Here is a 22,052-nt window from a genome sequence, read left to right as displayed (position 1 = left end):
ATTGAATATTGCAACATTCTCCTTCTAACAATTGTGGAGCCTAGAGCTGTGTGCAGGACCAGCTGCAGATTTTGTGGGACCCAGTGCAAAGTGAAAACATGGGGCCCCTTGTTAAAAAATTGTTAAGAATCTCAAGGCGACAACAACAGAGCATTACACCAAGCTGCTGGCCCTCCTGAGTGCAGAGCCCCGTGCGGTTGTGCAGGTCGCACACCCACGTAGCCGGCCACACCGTGTGTGCGCCTTTGAGCATATACGGACGCACGGCCTTGTATTTAGCATTTGCACCCAGTCCAGTGGCATTGCAATTTATGTACTGTTGACCTGCTTTCACCAGGAAGAGTGTGTGTGTAACACTCTTTTCCTCCCTTCCCCAAAAAAGTGGATCACGCAGACTCCTTTTCTGTAGATTTGGATTGCCTCTAGTCATGAGTGAGGAGTCCAGGTAGGGAAATTGATCTGGAAATCTGTGGAAAGAGCTTGTTTGTGGTGGGAGGAAAATCAAGGACATATTGTTAACGAGTTGCACCTACTTTTACTGCACACCTGTAATGCCTAGTTCGGTGGTTTAGAGAATATGGAGTGTTTCTGGGCTTTCTTATAAGGCAGAGGCTCCATACAAGGTTGCTGATGATTGTTCTAAATTCCCATTGTTTTCTTGGCTTTTCTCCCTTGGTTTATGTGTCGTCTGGAAACTGATTTGTAGTTGGTGAGGTAACATACGTGGAGCTCTTAATGGACGCTGAAGGAAAGTCAAGGGTAAGTGTCTGAGAGAATTTCTTCTGTGGATTTACTACATGAAAAATGTAACTGTATGGTGGCGTGGAATCGAATGAAATCAGGAAGGCAGTGAGTGCTCATGTTATAGTAGCTATGTTTGATTTTGCCAAACATTTGAGTGGGGTGGGAGGGGATTTGCAAACGGGAGTCCCGCTTTTCCAAATGGCTGGCCAAAGAGCTTTTTGGTATTCTGTTTGGATGCCCGTTTTGGGTAACTGGGGACCAATAGCAGCATTGTCTCTTTGTTAACAGAGGAATTGGCTGTGTGTGAATTATGCATGGAATTTTAGCGGTGGTATATTAATGTAAAACGTGTGTTCTTGTCTAGAAAATGTTACTCTTGGTTGTTTGCTGAATTTGAAAGTTGTGTGAACCAAAGATTCCGAAAAGTTGCCTCTGTGCCAGTAAATTGTAAAACAAATGTTAAAACCTGAACGTTTAAAACTGGCCTAGTTTAAAGAGAAAATAAATTATTTTCTGTTGTGCAATAGAATGGCTTAGACTAATCAAAAGGATGAGCTTAATTTATGGAAGGGATGGATTTAGGAGGAGTATGATAAGGGATTGACTGAGGACAGAGGGACGCAGATCTAAAGTTTGTGTGATTTCTTGGAGAACCTGAATTTAGGTCTGCACATTATAACTTCAGGAGCTCTAGTGTAGTGCTGGTAACGTGCAGGAGCAGGAGAAGATCGGAGCCCAGCTTTTCATAAGGAGGGCTAGGCCAGACACTGCTGTCAGCTTCCCCTTAGAAGGGTTAATTAAAAAAAAAACTAACTTGATTACATAAATCATACTTTTAATTTATAACTGTCATTGATATTTACTATTTTTTCTTTTCTCTTTTCCCCCCTCTCCTTGCTCTTCTGACTGGTCTCTGGCTTCTCCCACAGGGATGTGCGTAAGTATTATCTAGTTACTTATTGGCAGTTGAGCTTCTGAGTCCTGGGACTGCTTTCACTCATTTCCTTTTGACTCTTCGTAGCGTTGTTGAATTCAAGATGGAAGAGAGCATGAAAAAAGCTGCCGAAGTGCTAAACAAGCATAGTCTGAGTGGAAGACCACTGAAAGTCAAAGAAGTAAGCTCTTGAGATACTGTGGATGCCATTTGTGATTGTCCAGTTGTTCCTGTTGAGAGTTAGGAAAAGACCAAAAGAGCCCTTGCCTGCATTTTACAGAGCAGACAACCTGTTGTTAGTGAAGAGAGTCAGGCCAGGCTTCAGCGGTCACTCCTGTGAGAACTTTGAAATAGTGGCCAAGGGCCAGCCCCGTGGCTCAGCGGTTAAGTGTGCGCGCTCTGCTGCTGGCGGCCCGGGTTTGGATCCTGGGCGCGCGCCGACGCACTGCTTCTATGGCCATGCTGAGGCCACGTCCCACGTACAGCAACTGGAAGGATGTGCAGCTGTGGCATACAACTATCTACTGGGGCTTTGGAGGGAAAAATAAATACATAAAATTATAAAAAAAAAAAAGAGAGAGAGAAATAGCGGCCAAACACGTCCTGAGTGACCGCTGGCCACCTTCCCAGCATCTGTGACTTGTCTTAGACCAGCCTGCCTTGTTTTCTCAGGGCACGCAGACTGAGCCCATGGTTTGTCATTGGTTTTCTAAAGGGATGCTACACCCACAGTTTTACCCAGTCTGCACCCTATTCTTGGTCTGCCTTTTTTCTTTTTTACAGTGAGGTTGTCATTACTCAAATCCTCTTTCATAGCTAATCCAAATCAAATATGTTCTCTTCCTCAAGGAAGAGGGAGGTTTTTTGTTGATTCACTCCCTCCTTGACTTATTTTTACCTCTTCTTCTTGGAGGAAGATCAGAATATTCAGAGCTCAGAGAGGAAAGCGTGGTAGAGTTTAAGGTCTCTTGTGTGTTGAAGGTGATACACTAAAGGGCAAAGAGTTCAAGGATAGTGTCAATACGAGAAGTTCACAAACCTGTCCAGATTTGACTCATGAGTCAAACACCTGACTAACTTGAAGGATGGAGTATCTTGGTGGTCTAGGACTGTGTTTTTAAACGTTTGGAAAAAATTCACTGATGGGGTTTGCAGAAAGGTCAAAACCTCATTGAATTAGTAAGATTCAACTATATCAAGCCTGTGAAGATCTTATTTCAGTCTGGAAGTTCTATATTATGTCTACTAATCATGTCATCCACCTCCCAACCCCCCTTTTTGTTATTTACTTAGTTCATTTGAGAGCTGAATTTTACACCCTTTCTTTCTTCCTCATTCCTGTGGCTGGAATTCTTCCTAGCCTGGTGGTTTAGTTTATTTGAGTTTCTTGTTGTAGATTTTGAGAAATGCTTTCCAGACAGTCTCCCAATCTCTGAAGTTTCGGGACTATCACTTATTGTGCGAGCATAGTTTTCATTGTCACTGGGTCAGTTCAGTGTAACACTTTTGTGCTTGTTTTAGGATCCTGATGGTGAACATGCCAGGAGAGCAATGCAAAAGGTGATGGCTACGACTGGTGGGATGGGTATGGGACCAGGTGGCCCAGGAATGATTAATATCCCACCCAGTATCCTAAATAATCCTAACATCCCAAATGAGATTATCCATGCATTACAGGCTGGAAGACTTGGAAGCACGGTATTTGTAGCAAATGTAAGTAAACGGAAACATTGGCTGAAGTAGAAAATCAGAACTTTCTGAAAACAGTCTTGTCAACGTGTTATAAGAGTGGTTCTTGACATTTGAGAAGAAAAATTTTAAAGAGGGTTATGTTATCTTCTTGGTCTATTAAAAAAATCAGCCTTAGGGTTGGGCTTTGTCCCGTAATGACAGCTGCAGTCGTAAGTCACAGGCTTGACCATGGTCCTGTTGGGGCCATGTTGACTGAGTTTTGCTGGTGTTTACAAAAGTGGCAGCTGAGTCTGCATTCTCTGGGGTTTTTTAGGTGCAGGGTAAGAAAGTGTATGAGCAGATGTTGTATATTGACATTTTCGTTTTCTTGTTGTGTCTGGGATGAATAGCAATACCTTTGTCATTTGCAAAGGAAAATAGTTTTAAAAGAAAGTGGCTTGGGAAGGATGATGGTAAACCTCAGCTGAGGAGCAACTTTTTCTTTTTCATGTTCACAAAATAAGCATTAATTTGGAAGGTATGAGGTGACTTAAACTGTTCTTTCAGAGAAAAGAGACAGTAAATAGCAGTTAAGGCCAGGCTTCATAATCCTGTTTGAAAAACTCCACTGCTGTTGATAAGTTTTTGTGACATTGTTTTCTAATGCTTGTTTCCAACCAAAGCATGTCGTGTTCATGTGGTAAAGATGTTGTTTTCCTTAAGATGTCTGCATTGAGGTTTTCTTCCCCTTTCTCTTGATTAGCTGGATTATAAAGTTGGCTGGAAGAAACTGAAGGAAGTTTTTAGTATGGCTGGTGTGGTGGTCCGAGCAGACATTCTTGAGGATAAAGATGGGAAAAGCCGTGGAATAGGCACTGTTACTTTTGAACAGTCCATTGAAGCTGTGCAAGCTATATGTATCCTTTTACCAGAATTCATCTCGTGAACACTTTGGCCTAAATGTTGTATTAGTCATACAGGTTTGTGTGGGGAAGTGGTAACTTTGTGTATTAATAGTTGCTAAGTGACTAGGGGGAACACATTACTGTGGAATTTGAAAGTTCTCTGGGATGGAGGTGATTTAATACTGGGTAGGTAGAGGGGATGGTTAGAAAATAGGCACATGCCCATGAGTGGTCTTTTCCAGTGTTTTCTGTTTAGAGGAATCTGGTTGGAAGGGAGAGGTCCAGAGAATGTGCCAGTGAAGAGAAATTTGGTTGTCATTTCATATGTAAGTCCTTACAGGGCCCCGTCTCTCCAGTTGGATTGACATCATTCTGGAAGAAGCACTTCTCTGCTCACCCTACAATTATATCTGTAGTCACAGTGGAGAAGACCACACATGAACAGTCTCTAAACTCAGGCGGGGCTCTCGCTGAATATCTTACCCAGAAAACATGTTACTTCCAAAACGGTTGGATGGCTGCCCTTGGGCGCACACAGACTGACGCCAGTGCTTACGGGGTGGTATGGTGAGAAGCGTAAGGTTATGTGAATGACGCTCCACACCTAAGGAGTAAGCTGAGGCTTACTTTTTTTTCCCCTTGAGCTTTATTTATTGTTCTTTTTATGCTTACCATAGAAACAAATACTTGAAAATATAATGACAAATCTGAATTGCTCATAAATTCATCACTTAGCAGACTGGTAGCAGTTGGAGTATTTTTGTCTTATGTATTTCTTTCCTGCTGTGCATGCTTTTAGAATTGCAAGAAACAGCCTTAATTGTAATATCAGCTATGTTTAATGGTCAACTGCTATTTGATAGACCAATGCACGTGAAAATGGTAAGTTAATAGGATCTCTTTCTCTATAATATACTCAAGTCTAGCAAAAACATGAGATTATTAATGTACACAGAGCCACTATACTGTACGGATGAGTCTAGGTTAAATAGGATTAGCGTGTTGAGCAAATTTTATGACAGAAATAACTTTTTGCTCACTCAGCTCTCCAGATCTTTTTTCCTTTGCACAGTTGGCTCTTACTGGCCTGGTCAGGTCAGTTGAGTATCCTGCTTGAGCAAGTGATCAGTTTCAAAGAATGGTTGTATACGTGGGCTTCCCATTTTCAGAGTCTTGTGTTCTGATGTTAGTTAGCATTGTATCTGTTGTGAACATGAAGTGTCTGATTCAGAGAGCCTTTAAAGTTCTGTTGAAGTGTTTCACTGTAACTCCAGCCCTGCTGTGGCTGTGCCCAAGGTCATAGTTAATACAAGCATGGCAGACGTGCTGAGGGCAGTCTAGGACTCAAATTCAAGAAAAAAAGAAAAGGAGCTATAAAGGAGTTTTTAGTTACTTTAAACATTCAGTTTAGTTTCTGAATAGATAATTGCTTCACATGACTCAAAAGTCAAAAAGTATGAAGCAGCTAGTGTGAGTCCTGCTCTTACTTCGTGCCCAGGTCCCATACACCCCCACGGAAACATGAACGTGTGTGTTCGTTCTCCCCTCTTTACACAGAGGCAGCAAGCACTCCCCCACATCCCTTTTCACCCTGGCATGTCATTCCCTGATGTGGGTGTCTCACGATGTATCTAGCCAGCCCTCTGTGGGGGGGAGTTGTTTCCATCTTTTGCTGTTGCAGACAGTGCTGTGAGGAATACTGAGATTTATTCTTTATTCACTTTCTCTTTCAGGATGAGAGGGCCCTACCAAAGGGAGACTTTTTCCCTCCTGAGCGTCCACAACAACTTCCCCGTAAGTGTCTCTATTATTATGGCTGAGATTTTGAATTTGACGAATATTAACCAGAAAACTATAATTACCCTTGGACTTGTGCCATGTTATTCTGCAGTTTGCGTACTCATTCTTGAGGAGAAGGTTCAAAAAGGTTGTTTTTTTCCCCTATAGATTTTTCGGGGTGAAAAACGAGCAGAGAGATTCAATTTAGGAAGGATTGTTAGGATTACTTCGTGGCAGGCAGGCTGCCCAGATGTAATTGGGCATTTTGAAAGTGTCCTGGGAAAAAAAGAACCAGAAACTGCAAAGGGAATTAAAGCCAGGCTGCCCTTGGGTTCTAGTGAGATTGGTTATTACCATATGGCCCAGCAGTTCCACTCCTGGGTATACTCCGGGAGAACTAAAAACTTAGGTCCACACAGAAACTTGTACACGGATGTTTATAGCAGCGTGATTTCAGCCGATGGAAAGGATCAATAAAGTGTAGTAGATCCGTGCAATGGAATATTACTCAGCCACAAAAAGGAAAGAAGTACCGATACGTGCTGCAACATGGATGAACATTGATTCCATTTATAGGGGAAATGGCTAGAATAGGCAAATCCGTAGACAGAAAGTAGATTAGTAGTTGCCAGGGGCTGGGCAAGGGGATAAGTGGAGAGTGACTGCTAATCGGGGGGTGGTTTCTTTTTGGAATGATGGAAGTGTTCTGGAATTAGATGGTGATGGTTGCATAACTCTGAATATACTAAAAATCACTGAACTGTACACTTTATTTTTTTTTCTTGTGAGGAAGATCAGCCCTGAGCTAACATCCATGCTAATCCTTCTCTTTGTTTTGCTGAGGAAGACCTCAGCATGGCCGGAGAAGCAGTGTGTTCGTGCGCGCCCGGGATCCGAACCCCGGGCCGCCAGTAGCGGAGCGCGTGCACTTAACCGCTAAGCCACGGGGCCGGCCCATGAACTGTACACTTTAAATGGGTGAATTTTATGGTATATGGAGTATAGCAATCAAGATTTTTTTTTTTTTTCTTTTTTTGGTGAGGGAGATTGGCCCTGAGCTAACATCTGTGCCAGTCTTTCCTCTATTTTCTATGTGGGTTGCCACCACAGCACGGCTTGATGAGTGGGGTAGGTCCACGCCCTGGATCTGAACCTGCAAACCTGGGCCGCTGGAGCTGAGTGCGCTGAACTTAATCACTACGCCATGGGCTGGCCCCTCAAAATTTTTATATAGGGTTATTTGCGACATCAAGTGCAAGTCTGTCGTGTGACAGGGAAGGCTGGCGGATTGATCACTACATAGATGGAAGTCACGCGTATTAGCGGTGTCCTAGGCACTCCATCTTGCAAGCCCGTGGGGGTGAGCTGAGCCTGAGCACAGACATCGGTGGGCCTGGGGGTCTGTGGCAGCCTGAGGGTTGGGGAATCAGGGTGCAGACTGGGTTGTCCTGTAGAAGGAAGACGGCAGTGGGTGGGGGTGGGACCTGCTTTGCTGTGCTAGGGAGGACTTCCACCAGGTGAGCGGTGGGGCTGTTGGGAGGGCTAGCAAGTGCCTCTGGTCTGGAGCCGTGACTCAAGCTGAGGTCCCAGCTGTTGCACATAGTATGGAATGGGAGCCTAGACTAGAGCACTAATAACTCTCGAGTTACCTTTGCAGGTTAGGATTATAGAAACATAACAGAGGCAGATTTTGAGTGGAGGTCGATGGCTTCAAGAATGGGAGATGGCTTATCTGTTGAAAGTTAACATTATTTAGAGCAAGACCGCGTTTCCTTGTCATAATCAATGTGGTGACTAGCAGTGATCACCCAGGATTGGGGTTGGCTCTTGTTGACTTTCTTGCTTAGAGGAGGGGGGCGAGGGCTGCTTGGCGGCCATGGCCGGCACACACTGGGCCCCAGGGAGCCCATTTTCCGTGGCTTTTGGTCTCCCAGCACATTTCAGAGGGTTGACTTTAGTCTTCAGTGCCTTGGGGAGTAAGTAACCTTGGTGATCTCTTGCTGCTGTTTGTATGCAATTTAAAAACAGAGGGATGTTAATCGGATTACATACTTAGGAACCTGTGTCAGGTTTTTTTATTGAACTTCATTCCCATTTGAAAAGATCTCAGCTGGTCTTGGTTTAAGCCTTGGACCTGGTCACCCAGAGCTTGCCCGTGTCTTAGGCCTTGTGGGCTAGCTTTGAGTCTGTGTTCTTGCGTCCCTGTGTGTTTGTGGAGCGTGGAGTTGAGAGTGGGCTGGGTATCATCCATGGGTCAGGAGGCTTTCTGGGTAGAAGATAAAATAAGTTCTTTGAATACACTGGCTTCATTGTTACTCCGCCTGCAGGGGAGTCAGAGGCTAGTATACTCCCAGTGTGCTAATTGGCTGCCTTATAACATCGTGTTTTCATGAGGAAAGTCCTTTGGGCTACCAGGTGTGTGTGTGTGGGGGGGGTGTTGGGCATGTTTGTGCTGCTTGCCTCCTGATGTCTTGAGTTGCCTTTTTTGATCAAACATTTCCCAGTTCACGATTCGGGGAAACAAACAGGTGCTCACAATTCTTATTGTGTGGGTTGTTTATAGTTCTTCTCTGTAACTTTCCAGTGGACTGATTTTTAGTTGCCCGTGTTTTGTACATATCACGAACTCCAATCTGTAATCACATTTAAAGGTTATGCCTTAAAGGGGGAGCTCCCGAATGGAGCAGTGTTGAATTCGGAGTTAATCCCTGGCTTTGCTGGTGGAGGTGGGTGGGTGGGATGGAGTGTGACAGCTACAAAACGGGAAACAAAGACTTTTTGCCTTTGAGGGTCGCAGTTTTTTAAGTCAGTGGAATCTAGACTTCTGACTTTTTTTTTCCCTTTCAGATGGACTTGGTGGTATTGGCATGGGGTTAGGACCAGGAGGGCAGCCTATCGATGCCAATCACCTGAATAAAGGCATTGGAATGGGAAACATAGGACCTGCAGGTGAGAATTACAGTGTACCTTGGTTGGAGGCTTCTGGGGAAGCTAAAATTATTAAAGTTAATTATTGGGATAATTGGACATTGAGTAGTTCAAATGGAATAAAGCTTTAATTGGGACAAAATGCCCTACTTACTCCTCTCTGATTCATTTTGATAAAGGCAGTATTTTTATATTTTTACTGAGTTGAATCCTTTTTTCTAAAGCCATGATACCTTTGCGTTTTATCCTCGCACGACCTGAGCTGAGCTAGTTAGGCCATGTGATAACAGGAGGGGGCCAGAGACTTGGTCTTGCTCAAGGTCACACTGTCAGTTAGTGACAGAGACTGTAGGTCCCCTGACCTGGGACCACAGCACTGCCACCGTCTATTCCCCAGACACCCTTGGGCTCTCTCCTGGTGTTGACACGGCTTTTAGAGGTAGGGGCATTGATGGATGCAAAAAGGCATGGTGGGTCTCGCTGCATGATGACATGGCTGTCAGGCCACAAGGCAGAGTCATGCACGGTGCTGTCTTTGTTCAAGAAGACAGGAACTGGCCAGTGAACCGAAAGCTTTGACATGGACAGTAGACTGTAAACTTGGCTCTCCAGCATTTTCATTGCTGTACAATGAGGCATTTGTATATGAAATTATTTATATATGAAATTATATATATATAAATGAAATTAAGAAATATTTCATTTTTATGACCTCAGACTTAGGTCTTTCTTGAAATTCTTTGACTTGCAAGATGGATGTCCCTCTCCCCTACTGCTGTCAGTTCTGCGTATCCCTGACTTCCTCTCAGATAAAACTGGGGCTGTCCTCAGCGTCCTGGGCCGTCACTTCAGATGGCTCTCCCAATCTGACCACCACATCCTCTGACTGACACCTAAGAGGAAAGACTTGGGGTGAGGGAGAGGGAAGCCGCATTGTTTTTAAGAACTGCTTTTTAGGGGGCTGGCCCCGTGGCATAGCGGTTAAGTGTGCGTGCTCTGCTGCTGGTGGCCCGGGTTCGGATCCCGGGCGTGCACCGATGCACCGCTTGTCAGACCATGCTATGGCGGCGTCCCATATAAAGTGGAGGAAGATGGGCACGGATGTTAGCTCGGGCAGTCTTCCTCAGCAAAAAGAGGAGGATTGGCATGGATGTTAGCTCAGGGCTAATCTTCATCACACAAAAACAAAACCCCCCCCCAAAAAAAAAACAAACTTTTTATTTGAAGAATTTTACCTTTAAAAGGGATTTTTAAAGATTTTATTTATTTATTTTTTTCCCTCCAAAGCCCCAGTAGATTGTTGTACGTCATAGTTGCACATCCTTCTAGTTGCTGTATGCGGGACGCGGCCTCAGCATGGCCGGAGAAGCGGTGCGTCGGTGCGCGCCTGGGATCCGAACCCAGGCCGCCAGCAGCAGAGCACGCGCACTTAACCGCTAAGCCACGGGGCCGGCCCTAAAAGGGATTTTTAAATCCACTTCTGTTCCCTAAAATAAGCTTCTAAAAAGTTACTGTTCCCTAGTCTGTACCTGGTAATTATATTTTGTGTTTCAAACTGTCTGACTTAGCCATTTAATAAAACTGTGTGGACTCAACAGAATTTTGAGTCACTTGGTGATTATTTTGTTAAACGCTTAGTTTTCTTGGAATGTGATAGTTTGACACTTGAGATGGTAGACGGCCCCCCCCCCGTTTTCCTTGACAATTAAAATATATTTGTAGTCAGGGATATTTTTCCATGCATTTGCCGTTTTGGAATTTCTTGTGTTTTTTAAGTTCAAACATTACTTACTGCTTTGACATAATTTTAGTTTGCATTGACTTTTTCTTTTTAAGGAATGGGAATGGAAGGCATAGGATTTGGAATAAATAAAATGGGAGGTAAGAAATTTAAAATGAAGTACAAATGTAATCACTTTTAGGTATGGTTTTCTCTCTTTTTTCCTCTTTCTTTTCTCTTAAGCCTTGCATGAAATTCTCACTTTGGTTTCCAAAAAGTTTGAGTACAGAAATTACTTTTACCTGTCGAACCTTCCAGTGGGTGTCTTGGCTTTTGATTCTGGCTTTCTCACTAACTACCTCTGTGACCTTGGGCAAATCCCTCCATCTCTCTGGGCCTCTCTTTGCTTGTCTGTTCATTGATGGAGTTGGATCAGATCAGCTTTTAAAGATGGTGATTTTTAAGCCAGGGTACTACAATTTTAAATTTTTCCAAAAGCCCTTAAAATTGTAAGTTCTTGGCAGAAAATGCCCAAGGTGAAACTTGAGAAAACATTTTTCTCTCTCTGGTCAGTGTAAGCAGCCTTGTTGGCATGGTGCTAAAGTGCAGGTGTCTCTTTCAGGCATGGAGGGACCCTTTGGTGGTGGTATGGAAAACATGGGTCGATTTGGATCTGGGATGAACATGGGCAGAATAAACGGTAAGACTCGTGTCTCCTTCCTGCTTACTCTTACCCTTTGCTGACTGTTGGCTCTCGGGGGACCTTTAGGCTGCAGCCCCATTTTTATTATTTATTTATTTATTTTTAAAGATTTTATTTATTTATTTATTTTCCCCCAAAGCCCCAGTAGATAGTTGTATGTCATAGCTGCACATCCTTCTAGTTGCTGTATGTGGGACGCGGCCTCAGCGTGGCCAGAGAAGCGGTGCGTCGGTGCATGCCCAGAATCCGAACCCGGGCCGCCAGCAGCGGAGCGTGCACACTTAACCGCTAAGCCACGGGTCCGGCCCTGCAGCCCCATTTTTAATAAGCGATTTCCCCTTTTCACATGATTCTAAAATGATTTCTGATTTCCATGAACCAGATGTCTTTGAATTGCCTTAAATATTAGCAAAATCATAAGTTTGTATTTCAGAAGGTAGACTTAACAGTGTTAATCCTTGAGTCCCCAAACTCTTAAGATGTCCTTTGTGCTGAATTTCCCCAATAATTGTCCAGTAAAGTTGTAAAGCTTTCTTAGTGCCTCCAGCACTTGTAAGATCACGTAGACATCTGTGGTTATGTCTTGCACACTTTAAAATGGTCTCCAAGTGTAAGAGATTCGTTTCTCTGGAGTTTTTCATCAAGTTCTTATCTCCCTTGGAGTGCTGGACTGAGTGAGCTCTTGATCATCTCTGATGACTCGAGTTGTGAGCAGAGGCACTAATGTCATTTAGGATTTACATAATGCACATTTTGGTGTGCTACCATTCAAATCTTATAGCCCTCCCAGCCTCTTACTAGAAATACACTGATAATATGAATTATAATAACAACAAGGTGTTATTTCATTTAGTCCTTGCAAGAACCACATGATGTGTAGGTACTGTTATCCCCATTTCAGTGGAAACTGAGGCCCGGAGAGTGACTTGCTTAAGGTCCTGTGGCTACTAATGGCGTGGGATCTGGATCCAGGCTGTCTGGCTCCAGAGCCTGGCTCTTAATCACACTAAAAGGCCATCCTGCCTTTTAGGATTGCCTCAGGCACGGGCCCAGCCCCCGTCACCAGAGGGCTGTAGACTGTGCCATGAGAAACCCCCTGTCTGTCTCTGTCTGAAATCCTCTGTGCGTTGGGGGTCTCTGACTCCCACATGGGATTGCTGCTTCCTTGATACACACAAACTTCCCTAGGATGGGGCGTCATTGAGGATTGGGCTTAAATGTTTCTTTGCTGGTCTGTAGTAACATATAATGTGAGGAGAGTGTAGAGCAAGCAAGAGCCTAACTAGGATAGACATTAACTGTCAGACTGGAAAGAAAGGTATTCCTGGTGAATAAACTGCCCTTCTTTATGGGGTGCCTTATTCTAGATGGTGGTGGAAAGACGTGGGAAGGTCCTCACCATTAGTTAGGGATGGAGGGACAAAGGTCTGTGTTTCACTGTGCTTTCAGCTTGCCTGTAGCTTGGCTGTGCATGGGATTTTTAATAAAAAGTGAGAGCTGGAGACGTCTGGCTTGATCAAGTGTTTACTCAGAACAGATGAGCCATTAGAAAGGTGATTGGGGCTGTTGCTCTGATGAACTGAGTGATGTGATTGAGAAGTAGATGGAAATGGTGCGGGGCCGTGTGGGGCCGTGTGGACAAATGTCTGGTGACCTGGTTCGTGGAATGCAGCATTTACGTTCGTGAGCCTGGTGATTAAAGGTTCAGAGTGGAGAGCCACAGTGGAGGGTGTGTTCTCAGGCTGCGTTCTTGGATGTTCTCAGATACAGGTGCTCAGAGTCCTCCCTCCTCTGCAGTAGAGCACAGGGACTTCCTTATGCTTGAGCTGTGGTCTGAGATTTGTGTGGAATCGGCTCGAGAGCTCTTGGGCGCCAGGTCCAAGGAAGTGTCAATCACTGGGTAAAAATTGATATGTTTCCGGTTGAAGTTAATGTTTAGTTGATGACCATAATGCATCCGTTATGGTCACAGGTGCTAAAATATTAGACTGATTAGAAATCAGTCCGATTCTCAGGGCCAGTCAACCAGTAGAGGTCAAATCTTGGTAAAATGGATAAACAAATTTTTAAATTAAAACATCATTGGATATCAAACAATGACTGATTTCATGCAATAACTGCCAGTGAAAACTCTTTTTTTTTTTTTTTTGGAGTACATCAGAGTTCAGACAGGGTTCTCTGAACACTAGCGGCTGCTGACAGTCGGGAAGCTGCGTTCTGAGGCCTTTGCCAAAGCGTTAATGCCTGCACATGACTCCATATCTGAGGGGGGGGTGCCTTCACGGGCTTATGATAAGGATTAGAGAGCCCTGTCTGTTACGATGCCACTCGGGGCTTTCTGTTCTGCCTACCACACAGGCTCACGTGAGTTGGATGTATTTCCAGCACATGGCCTGCTACCAACCTATGGGATTCAGTTGGGTTGATTCAAACTGTGATTAATATGAAGTTCACTGTTGCTAAAATGTGCTGCATTTCCTTATTAATTCATAATGCTGGCCTTCTTCCACATCTCTAATAGACTAGATTGAATAGGGATTTGAGCTGCATATGACCATTTTTTGTAGTTGTGCAATAAAAGGTGTTTATCATATAGCACCTGTGTACCTGATATTTCTAAGGAGCAGGATTAATAAACTGGATTTTTCAGGGGCCTCTCAGTATGGGAGGGAGACAAAGTGTGATGCACAGTTTGTCTTTTTTTTTTATTTTTTTTTTTTTATTTTTTTCCCCCAAAGCCCCAGTAGATAGTTGTATGTCATAGCTGCACATCCTTCCAGTTGCTGTATGTGGGACACGGCCTCGGCATGGCTGGAGAAGCGGTGCGTCGGTGCGCGCCCGGGATCTGAACCCGGGCCGCCAGCAGCGGAGCGCGCACACTTAACTGCTAAGCCACGGGGCCGGCCCAGTCTTTTTTTTCTCTTGTTCTTTTTTTTTTTGTAAGGAAGACTGGCCCTGAGCTAGCATCCGATGCCAATCTTCCTCTACTTTATATGGGATGCACAGCACGGCGTGACAAGCAGTGCATTGGTGTGCGCCTGGGATCCGAACCTGCAAACCCCGGGCCGCAAAAGCGGAGCACGCACACTTAACCACTGCGCCACCGGGCTGGCCCCTAAGTCTTGCTTTAGATAAATACACAAGGCCGGTAGTAGCCAGTGATAGGAGTCATGAGAGGCTTTCTCAAGCAGGCGACAGCTGTGGCAGGGCTCTTCCCCACAGAAGCTGAGACCTTTGTTTTTAAAGGACACTGTAAAAAATAACAAATACTCTGCTGTCTGCAGAGAAACAAATAAAATTACTCGTACTCCGTTAGGTGGACTAAATGAAACCACTCGAGGTGTCTAGAGAGATCGTGACACTCGGGCCTGTTTCTGTACTCTAGTGCTGGGCTTGTGTATTAGAGCAGGGCTTTTGTGTTGGGTTTAGGTTGTAGCCTTTGCCTCACCCCTTTCCAGGCCTGTGACCTTGGTCAAGTTCTTAAGTCCTTTGAGCCTCAGTTTCTTTGTAAAGGGGCAGTGGTGGTGGAGGGTAGCACAGGTGTGCAGGCCGGTTGTGAGGATTTCACAAAATAATGAGGGCACACGCAGAGTCCTTGGCAGGACAGGACTTGTGGGCAGTGCCCCAGAGGGGGTGCCTGCTACTCCTGCATCACCAGGCTCTCTTGCAGCCTGCCCTTGACTCCCTAAGCACCCCTGCCCCCACACCAGTTACTGCAGTATTAGGGCTTGGTGTGCCGGTGTGTGGCTGTGATGTGCGTTGTCAATTAGTCCTTCTTAATGGACTCAAGGTAGGTGGTTTTCAGGGATTCACTTGAGGTGAATTTTTTTTTTTTCAAGGAATAAAGGATGAATGGTGGTTTCCTATAGAAAAACTAAACATGCTGACTTGGTGGTGGCTGTTGTGTCTCTCTAGTTTTTTTGTTTTTAATGTCTAAAACATCCTGGTATTCCTGGAAAGGCCGAGGGTAATATTTTTTTCCACAGAGATGGAGCGTGGCATGGGTGGAGGATTTGAGAGAAACTTTGCCAGAAATGAGATGAGACTGTCTCGAAGCTTTGGAGAGCCCCTTGGCAGAGGAATGGGTAAGAAGGCCCCATGGGCCCCACGTGGGCGGGGTCCACGCCCGGGGTGCAGGCTCACCCTGATGTCCGAGTTTCTTTCTTAGGCAAAGTCTGCTCTTTTTCCTTAGGCTTTTAAAAAATTGTTTGTTTTCGAGAACTAGAGAAAATCTTTTGGTCCTTGAAGTTTTTACTGATATCAATAGCACCATTTTTCTGTTAGTCTTTTCAGCTGGCTGCTTTTTTCACATCGGTATAAAGTGTTTGCTTGCTGTGGGAGTTACCATTGCTGCATTGACGTAACCCTGTGGCTCTTGAGTCATGGTAGAGATTTTCAAGGCCCTGCTAGGTGTGGTGTGCGTCTCCTTAGTCAGGGCCCAGTGGTGTTCAGTTATCAAGGATGGTCTGGTGTGCTTGCTGATGCCTGTGGAAGAGACCATGGTGACCTAGAGAAGCTTTCTGACCTTGGAAGGCTTGAGTATTGGGCCTGTCTAAATACAGAGAAACGCTCTTGTCAGTTTTGATTAGATTGCAAGGCAGTTTTTTTTTTTACTGTCCCACGGATGTCTTCCCCTGTGTGGAGTTGAGAAGTTTCTGAGAGTCTCTCAGCTTCATTTCCCTTCATTAGTGTGGAGCAGGGAGATTGTCCCTTCCTGTACTCGAAAGTTTGTTTCTCTTCAAGGCAATGTAGGGTGTGGATGCCTCTCCCCTCCCCTCCCTTCCTCCGCTTCTTATCTGTGCACATATGAGGCTGCTGGGTGACAGCCTCAGAGGGTCTCAGTGCTCAGCCTCTGTCTTTTATGGGACACCTCGAGCTGGATGTGAGGATTGTAAGCTTTTTATTTGTATTTTGTATGAGTTAAGCTGTATTAGAATTTACGAAGGCCCTAGAAGATTCGTCCTTCAGCTCATCAATGAGACAGGGTTCTTAACTCTGCAAATTATCTCCAGGACTCCCATCATCTTTGTCTCCTTCATAAAAATCAGGCGTGTTACTAGAAACTGTTTCCCTGAGTCGGTTCTGGTGTTCGGTGGAGACTTGTTTCACTTGTTCCCTGACCATGGTGAGGTAGCTGAATGATTTTCTTGCATCTTACTAGGCCGGTAGTGAAGAGTCACCTTTTCTTTCTCTACTTGCTTGATGTGACTGTAGCTTTATTCTAGATTGTGAAAGCTTTAGAATTTGGGGGTGGATTCATAATCTGTATGTGACTAGGTCACTTAAAAGTTTGTTGTTGCCATGACTTTCTTTTTGTGTCTTGGAATGGTAGAGTAGTTTTAAATATTTTAAAATTTATTGTCCTTTGGCTGCAAACAGCCAATTTGTGGGTGCCTGTGGTGAGAACAAGATGGCACGTGGCTGTGCTCCCACAGGCACTTTCTCCTGCTCTGAGCCCTCGGTCCTTTGCCCCTCTGTGGTGCCTCTCACCTCTGTGATGAGTCTGGCGGCTTTGTCCTGTCCTGACCTGGACAGAAGCGTCATCTGCAGGCCTTGCTGTCTCCTGCTGCTTTGGCACCTTCTCACTGATGGAGACTGTGTCGTCTGTGTGTCCCAAGTCCTCCCAAAGTGACCATGGGCAAGAACAGAGGGCTTTGTTGTAGAATTCCCTGCTGCTACTTGTGTTCAGACCCAAGGTAGTAAAAAGGCCTTCGTACCAGATAAAGTATTTGTCGGGTTTTCAGAGTGGTTGCCTGGATTGGTTTCAGATTCCGTTCTTGATCTTTTTTCTGTGTTGTTGATTTGACAGTTGAATCAGTTGGGTGCTGCTTTCTGTAGTGCCTCCTTACGTAGCGTCTCTTCTCTCTGGACAAGGCAGGAGATGTTTGCACTGTTCTGTGCAAACTGCTGTCCTTGGTGCTGCGGGACACAGATAGCTGATGTGGTCCCTGACCTCGAAGGGCCTGGCGCAGCTGAGGAGCCGCTGCTGAGAGGCTCGGGCAGCACCAGAGGGCAGGACCTGGAGGCGGCTAGTGAGGACCCTGTGGAGATGTTGATTCCTGGGCCTCGGCAGCCGTGCGAGCACCGTACGGAGGTGATCCCTTTCTCTGTGTGAAGACTTGAGAAAGCATTGCTCTAGACGGCAGATAGAGGCGTTCTGCTCTGAGCACACGAACACCGTGGAGGGGATGCACTTTACGCTGGAGGGGCTGGCCGTCGGGGAGGGTTCAGCAGGTAGAGGGTATATGGGCACACGGAGAGGGCTGACAGCGTCAGTGCAGAGGCGTGGAGGTGAGGGTCTGCCTGGGGCTGGAAGAACACATTCAAGTGCTGAGTCAGAGCAGGGAGGCCTTTGAGCACCCAGGAAGAGAATTTGGCTTTTCTTTCAAATCAGTGGTTGACCTAGGGTGAAGGCTTTCGCAGGGATTGGTGTGATCCAGGTGCTGTTTGAGGACAGCGAGCCTAGGCCTGGGCGTGCAGAGCAGGGTTGCAGGTGTCATGGACGGTAAGCCGTGTGCTTGCCTGCAGCCTGGAGGGCTGTTGTTCCTGGGTGTCCTTTCCCAGCCCCTTTCCTTCAGCAGGTAGTCGTAGTAGCAGAAGCAGCTGTGGGGTGGGGTTTCATCTTTTCGTGCTCGTGGTTGTAATATGAGATGTGCTCTGTGGCTGTTGTCCACGTTGCTGAGCACACTTCAGGACCAGAGAGGGGTTGGGTGAAACTTGCTTCTACAGAATGGAAGACCGAGAAGAAACTTTTACAGCTAACACTGACAACAGCGTGAGACAAACTTTAAAGGGGTTTGGATGAACCATTGGCAAACAGCAGCGTTTTCTGTTCTGGGCAGCCTTGTGTGTTGGGGTTTTTATTTTCCTGAGGCTTTGTCTGCCGCTTAGTCACCATCACACCCAGCTTGTTCCAGGCGGGGCTGGTGGGCTCGGTTTGCTGAAGGCTCTCAATGCATGGCTCGTGAATTAGGGCATATTTCCAGCACTGTACGTGGTGGCTCCTGGTTTTCAGGGTTTCGGCTGTAAGTGTAGCTACAGCTTTAGTCTGCTGAAGGGTAATCGTGAGGTGTTGATTGGATCTGGGTGGGTGGGTGTGGGCTTCAGGCTGTGAGTACTGAGGGTCTGGACCAGCTTGAAAAAACTGTGCTATTGGCCCATTCTCGCTGTGACTGTCCAAGCTCAGTTCATGGGTGCACACGGGCTTCCGACTCTGCTGGGTGCCTTCCCAGATGCCCTGCCACCGGGGCCTCGGACTCTGGAGCTACACGGGACCCCGGCATCATGACCATCACCAAGGACTCTTACGGTTTCCAGTGAAATGATCTTGTCTGTGTGTGTATTTCTCAATCCCTTCCCCCTTTCCTTTATTTTTAATTTTTTAATTCACAGTAGTCCTACTCTGGAATCTGTAATAAACAAATTTCTGTTCCATAGAGAAATTTGGCTAATTTTTTTTTCTTCCTGATTTCCTTAGAAATCCTAAGTAATGCACTGAAGAGAGGAGAGATCATTGCAAAGCAGGGAGGAGGTAGGAAACGCTTAGTTTTGCTGTTTTGATGTTTAGAATAGGCTGTTATTACTGGGGGTAGTAGAGTATAGTGGGGAAAAGCATGGGCTCTACAGTAGACTGCCTGGGGTGGGAGCCAGCTCTGCCTCTTCCCAGCTGTGTGATGTTGTGCAAGTTACTGAACCTCTCTGTTTTTCATACTGTAAGATGGGGATATGCTAGTACCTACCTCACAGGGTTGTTGTGAAGAGTAAATGAGTGAATGCACAGGAAAGGTACCTACATAAGTCCGTGTAAGCGTTAGCCATTGTCATTATCATAATGGCTGTGCAATTTGGGGGCTTTCCTGTTTTCCATACTATAAAATTGTAAATTCTTAAAAGTAAATGTTTTACCTGATTATAAAAGTATACCACCTAATACATAACAAATGCTTGCTAAAATATTCATGTGTACTCATAAAAATTCAGAAAATTATGAAGGAAGTAAATAGCTGAAATCTCACTGCCCGGTGATGAATATTGTAAACATTTTGGAATATATCCTTCCATTAATATATATTTTTGTAATGGGTACTTAAAACTAAATGTACTTTTTTGAGCCTGATTTTTTTTCTCATGGCTCTGAGTGTCTTGGCATTTCCTTGGTAACTCCACTTACTGGTTATTTCTGTGGTGGGCTGGTTCTAGAACTCCACGTGGGTACCGTTTCTTCCTAATTCTCTGCTGCTGTTGGCATCTGGGGGGTCAGCCTCATTTCTGATGCTCTTGGGCATGCTATCTACTCTCTTTAGGTCCTTTTTTATAGTTGCTGAGAAATAGTCTTAAAGTTGTGTTTCTATTTGGTGTGCTGTTATTCAGCTAAGGAAACAGACACGGAGAAGTGGAGTGACTCGTGTGAGGTCACGACCTTGGTCCGTTAGAGAATGATTATAGAAATGGCTGAGTTTCCTCTTCTTAAATTTGCATCTTGGACTGGGCTGCTTGGATCAGTAATGGGCTGGCTGCAGGCTCAAGTGCCCATTTTCAGAGGCAGGTGGCAGCTGTGGTGGTGGTGAGGCTGGAATGAGAGGGACCCTTGGGCTCTGCATGTGGAAGAGTGGTGGGCGGTGGCCTTGGTGGTGGAGCCAGACCCTCCTTGTCCAGGGTTGCAAGCATCATGGTCAGTGTGCACTGGTGACCTGCCAGCATGTGTCCAGCCGAACCGTGGCAGTGAGGGACCAATCCTAGGCCTCTTCCAGAATCCACTCTGCACTGCCATCGGCTTCTTTTCCTCCAGAGCCAGCAAAGTTATACACAAGTCGGTTGGTGGTTTCCCTGTGACAGAGTGAGGTCCCCTGGAAGTGGCTGTGTTCATTTACACACAGGGCTCTCTCTGGGTGTTGGTGTTTGTTTTCTTTATTGCTTCTTGATCACATGGCTGTATCATAGCTTCTCTGTGCTCTGGAGGTGCTAAGGAAATGCAGCCTGACTGGCCACCAGCAGGGCGTCTTAGAGGGACAGTTGGGAGAGGATAAAGGTGATGAGTGGTTTTGAACTGTCACCACAGAATCCATGTAATCCATTACACTGGGTGACCATCTGAGTGTGGGGTTTCCAAGCCTCCCCCCTTGAGAGCATTTCTCAATGTCTGGTGGTGGGGAAACCATAGAGTTCTCAGGAGTTGACAGCTGTGGCTCACAAAGCTTGTCACGAGTACTGACACTTCCAAAGTAACGTGGAGAACATTGTCCAAACAAGTTCTCCAGGGTGGCTTTTTTTCCCTTTTGTTATGGGCATTTCAGCTGTGGCACAGAAGTAGGAAGAATGATGTACTCCTTACCCAGCGCTAACAGTTGTCAGCATTTGAGGGGTATCTAGTGATAAATTACTGTGGGGCTTAGTTCCTGAATCGTGGTTGAGCTTGTGAAGTGCCCAGGCCTCTGCACCCAGGTCACCCTCCTGGCATGGTGTGCACACAGATGCACAAGCCCCTGACATCAGCCTGTATTTTGTGTGTCTGTTTCAGGTGGAGGTGGAGGCAGTGTCCCTGGAATCGAGAGGATGGGCCCCGGCATTGACCGCATTGGGGGTGCCGGCATGGAGCGCATGGGCGCAGGCCTGGGCCATGGCATGGATCGTGTGGGCTCTGAGATCGAGCGCATGGGCCTGGTCATGGACCGCATGGGCTCAGTCGAGCGCATGGGCTCCGGCATTGAGCGCATGGGCCCTCTGGGCCTCGACCACATGGCCTCCAGCATCGAGCGCATGGGCCAGACCATGGAGCGCATCGGCTCTGGCGTGGAGCGCATGGGTGCCGGCATGGGCTTTGGCCTCGAGCGCATGGCCGCACCCATTGACCGTGTGGGCCAGACCATTGAGCGCATGGGCTCCGGCGTGGAGCGGATGGGCCCTGCCATCGAGCGCATGGGCCTGAGCATGGAGCGCATGGTGCCCGCAGGCATGGGGGCTGGCCTGGAGCGCATGGGCCCTGTGATGGATCGCATGGCCACCGGCCTGGAGCGCATGGGCGCCAACAACCTGGAGCGCATGGGCCTGGAGCGTATGGGCGCCAACAGTCTCGAGCGCATGGGCCTAGAGCGCATGGGCGCCAACAGCCTGGAGCGCATGGGTCCTGCCATGGGCCCAGCCCTGGGCGCTGGCATTGAGCGCATGGGCCTGGCCATGGGTGGCGGCGGCGGTGCCAGCTTTGACCGTGCGATTGAGATGGAGCGTGGCAACTTTGGAGGAAGCTTCGCAGGCTCCTTTGGTGGAGCTGGAGGCCACGCTCCTGGGGTGGCCAGGAAGGCCTGCCAGATATTTGTGAGGAATGTAAGTGGCTCTTCAGGAACTTCTCGGGGGTTTTATGCAGAAAGGGAGGAGGGACGCAGGAGGTCAGTGGGACTGAGTGGTGGCAGGTTGAAGTCAGAGGTGATGTCCTCAGAAGGGGAGCTGAGTAGCGTGCAAGGCCACCTTGCCACTGTCCCCAGAGTTTGGAGCTGGTAGGATGCAGGATGTGAGAGCTTAAGACACTCATGCAACAAGAATTGTGGGTCTGTGAGAGCTTGGGCTTGTCTCACTACTAGATGGAACTGGCAGTGAGCCGAAGAACTCTAGTTTCATGATCCTTTAGCTTGAAGAGCCACTAAGCCTTGGCTTGACAACTCAGAGGAAAAAATG

The 22,052-nt window shown here is 46.5% G+C and overlaps 1 protein-coding gene across 9 annotated transcripts in view; it reads left to right on the top strand.

Moving 5' to 3' along the window:
* The window catches only part of HNRNPM (heterogeneous nuclear ribonucleoprotein M), a 40,161-nt gene that overhangs the window by 15,559 nt on the left and 2,550 nt on the right, over window positions 1-22,052 (top strand). Inside the window, exons 3-15 of one of the 9 annotated variants that reach the window (XM_058538035.1) lie at window positions 707-759; window positions 1,674-1,681; window positions 1,766-1,859; window positions 3,200-3,238; window positions 3,356-3,391; window positions 4,113-4,266; window positions 5,087-5,136; window positions 5,988-6,048; window positions 8,881-8,982; window positions 10,798-10,842; window positions 11,304-11,381; window positions 18,862-18,915; window positions 20,902-21,704. In XM_058538035.1, the coding sequence (XP_058394018.1) occupies window positions 707-759; window positions 1,674-1,681; window positions 1,766-1,859; window positions 3,200-3,238; window positions 3,356-3,391; window positions 4,113-4,266; window positions 5,087-5,136; window positions 5,988-6,048; window positions 8,881-8,982; window positions 10,798-10,842; window positions 11,304-11,381; window positions 18,862-18,915; window positions 20,902-21,704 (1,577 nt within the window). Of the gene's footprint in view, window positions 1-706; window positions 760-1,673; window positions 1,682-1,739; window positions 1,860-3,199; window positions 3,392-4,112; window positions 4,267-5,086; window positions 5,137-5,987; window positions 6,049-8,880; window positions 8,983-10,797; window positions 10,843-11,303; window positions 11,382-15,370; window positions 15,470-18,861; window positions 18,916-20,901; window positions 21,705-22,052 lie in introns of those variants that run through there. The other 8 variants (XM_058538034.1, XM_058538030.1, XM_058538033.1 and 5 more) reach the window with 8 other exon arrangements.

Source organism: Diceros bicornis, unplaced genomic scaffold, assembly GCF_020826845.1.
Source record: "Diceros bicornis minor isolate mBicDic1 unplaced genomic scaffold, mDicBic1.mat.cur scaffold_73_ctg1, whole genome shotgun sequence".
NCBI classification, from domain to species: Eukaryota; Metazoa; Chordata; class Mammalia; order Perissodactyla; family Rhinocerotidae; genus Diceros; species Diceros bicornis.
This window is presented reverse-complemented; position numbering and strand designations above follow the sequence as displayed.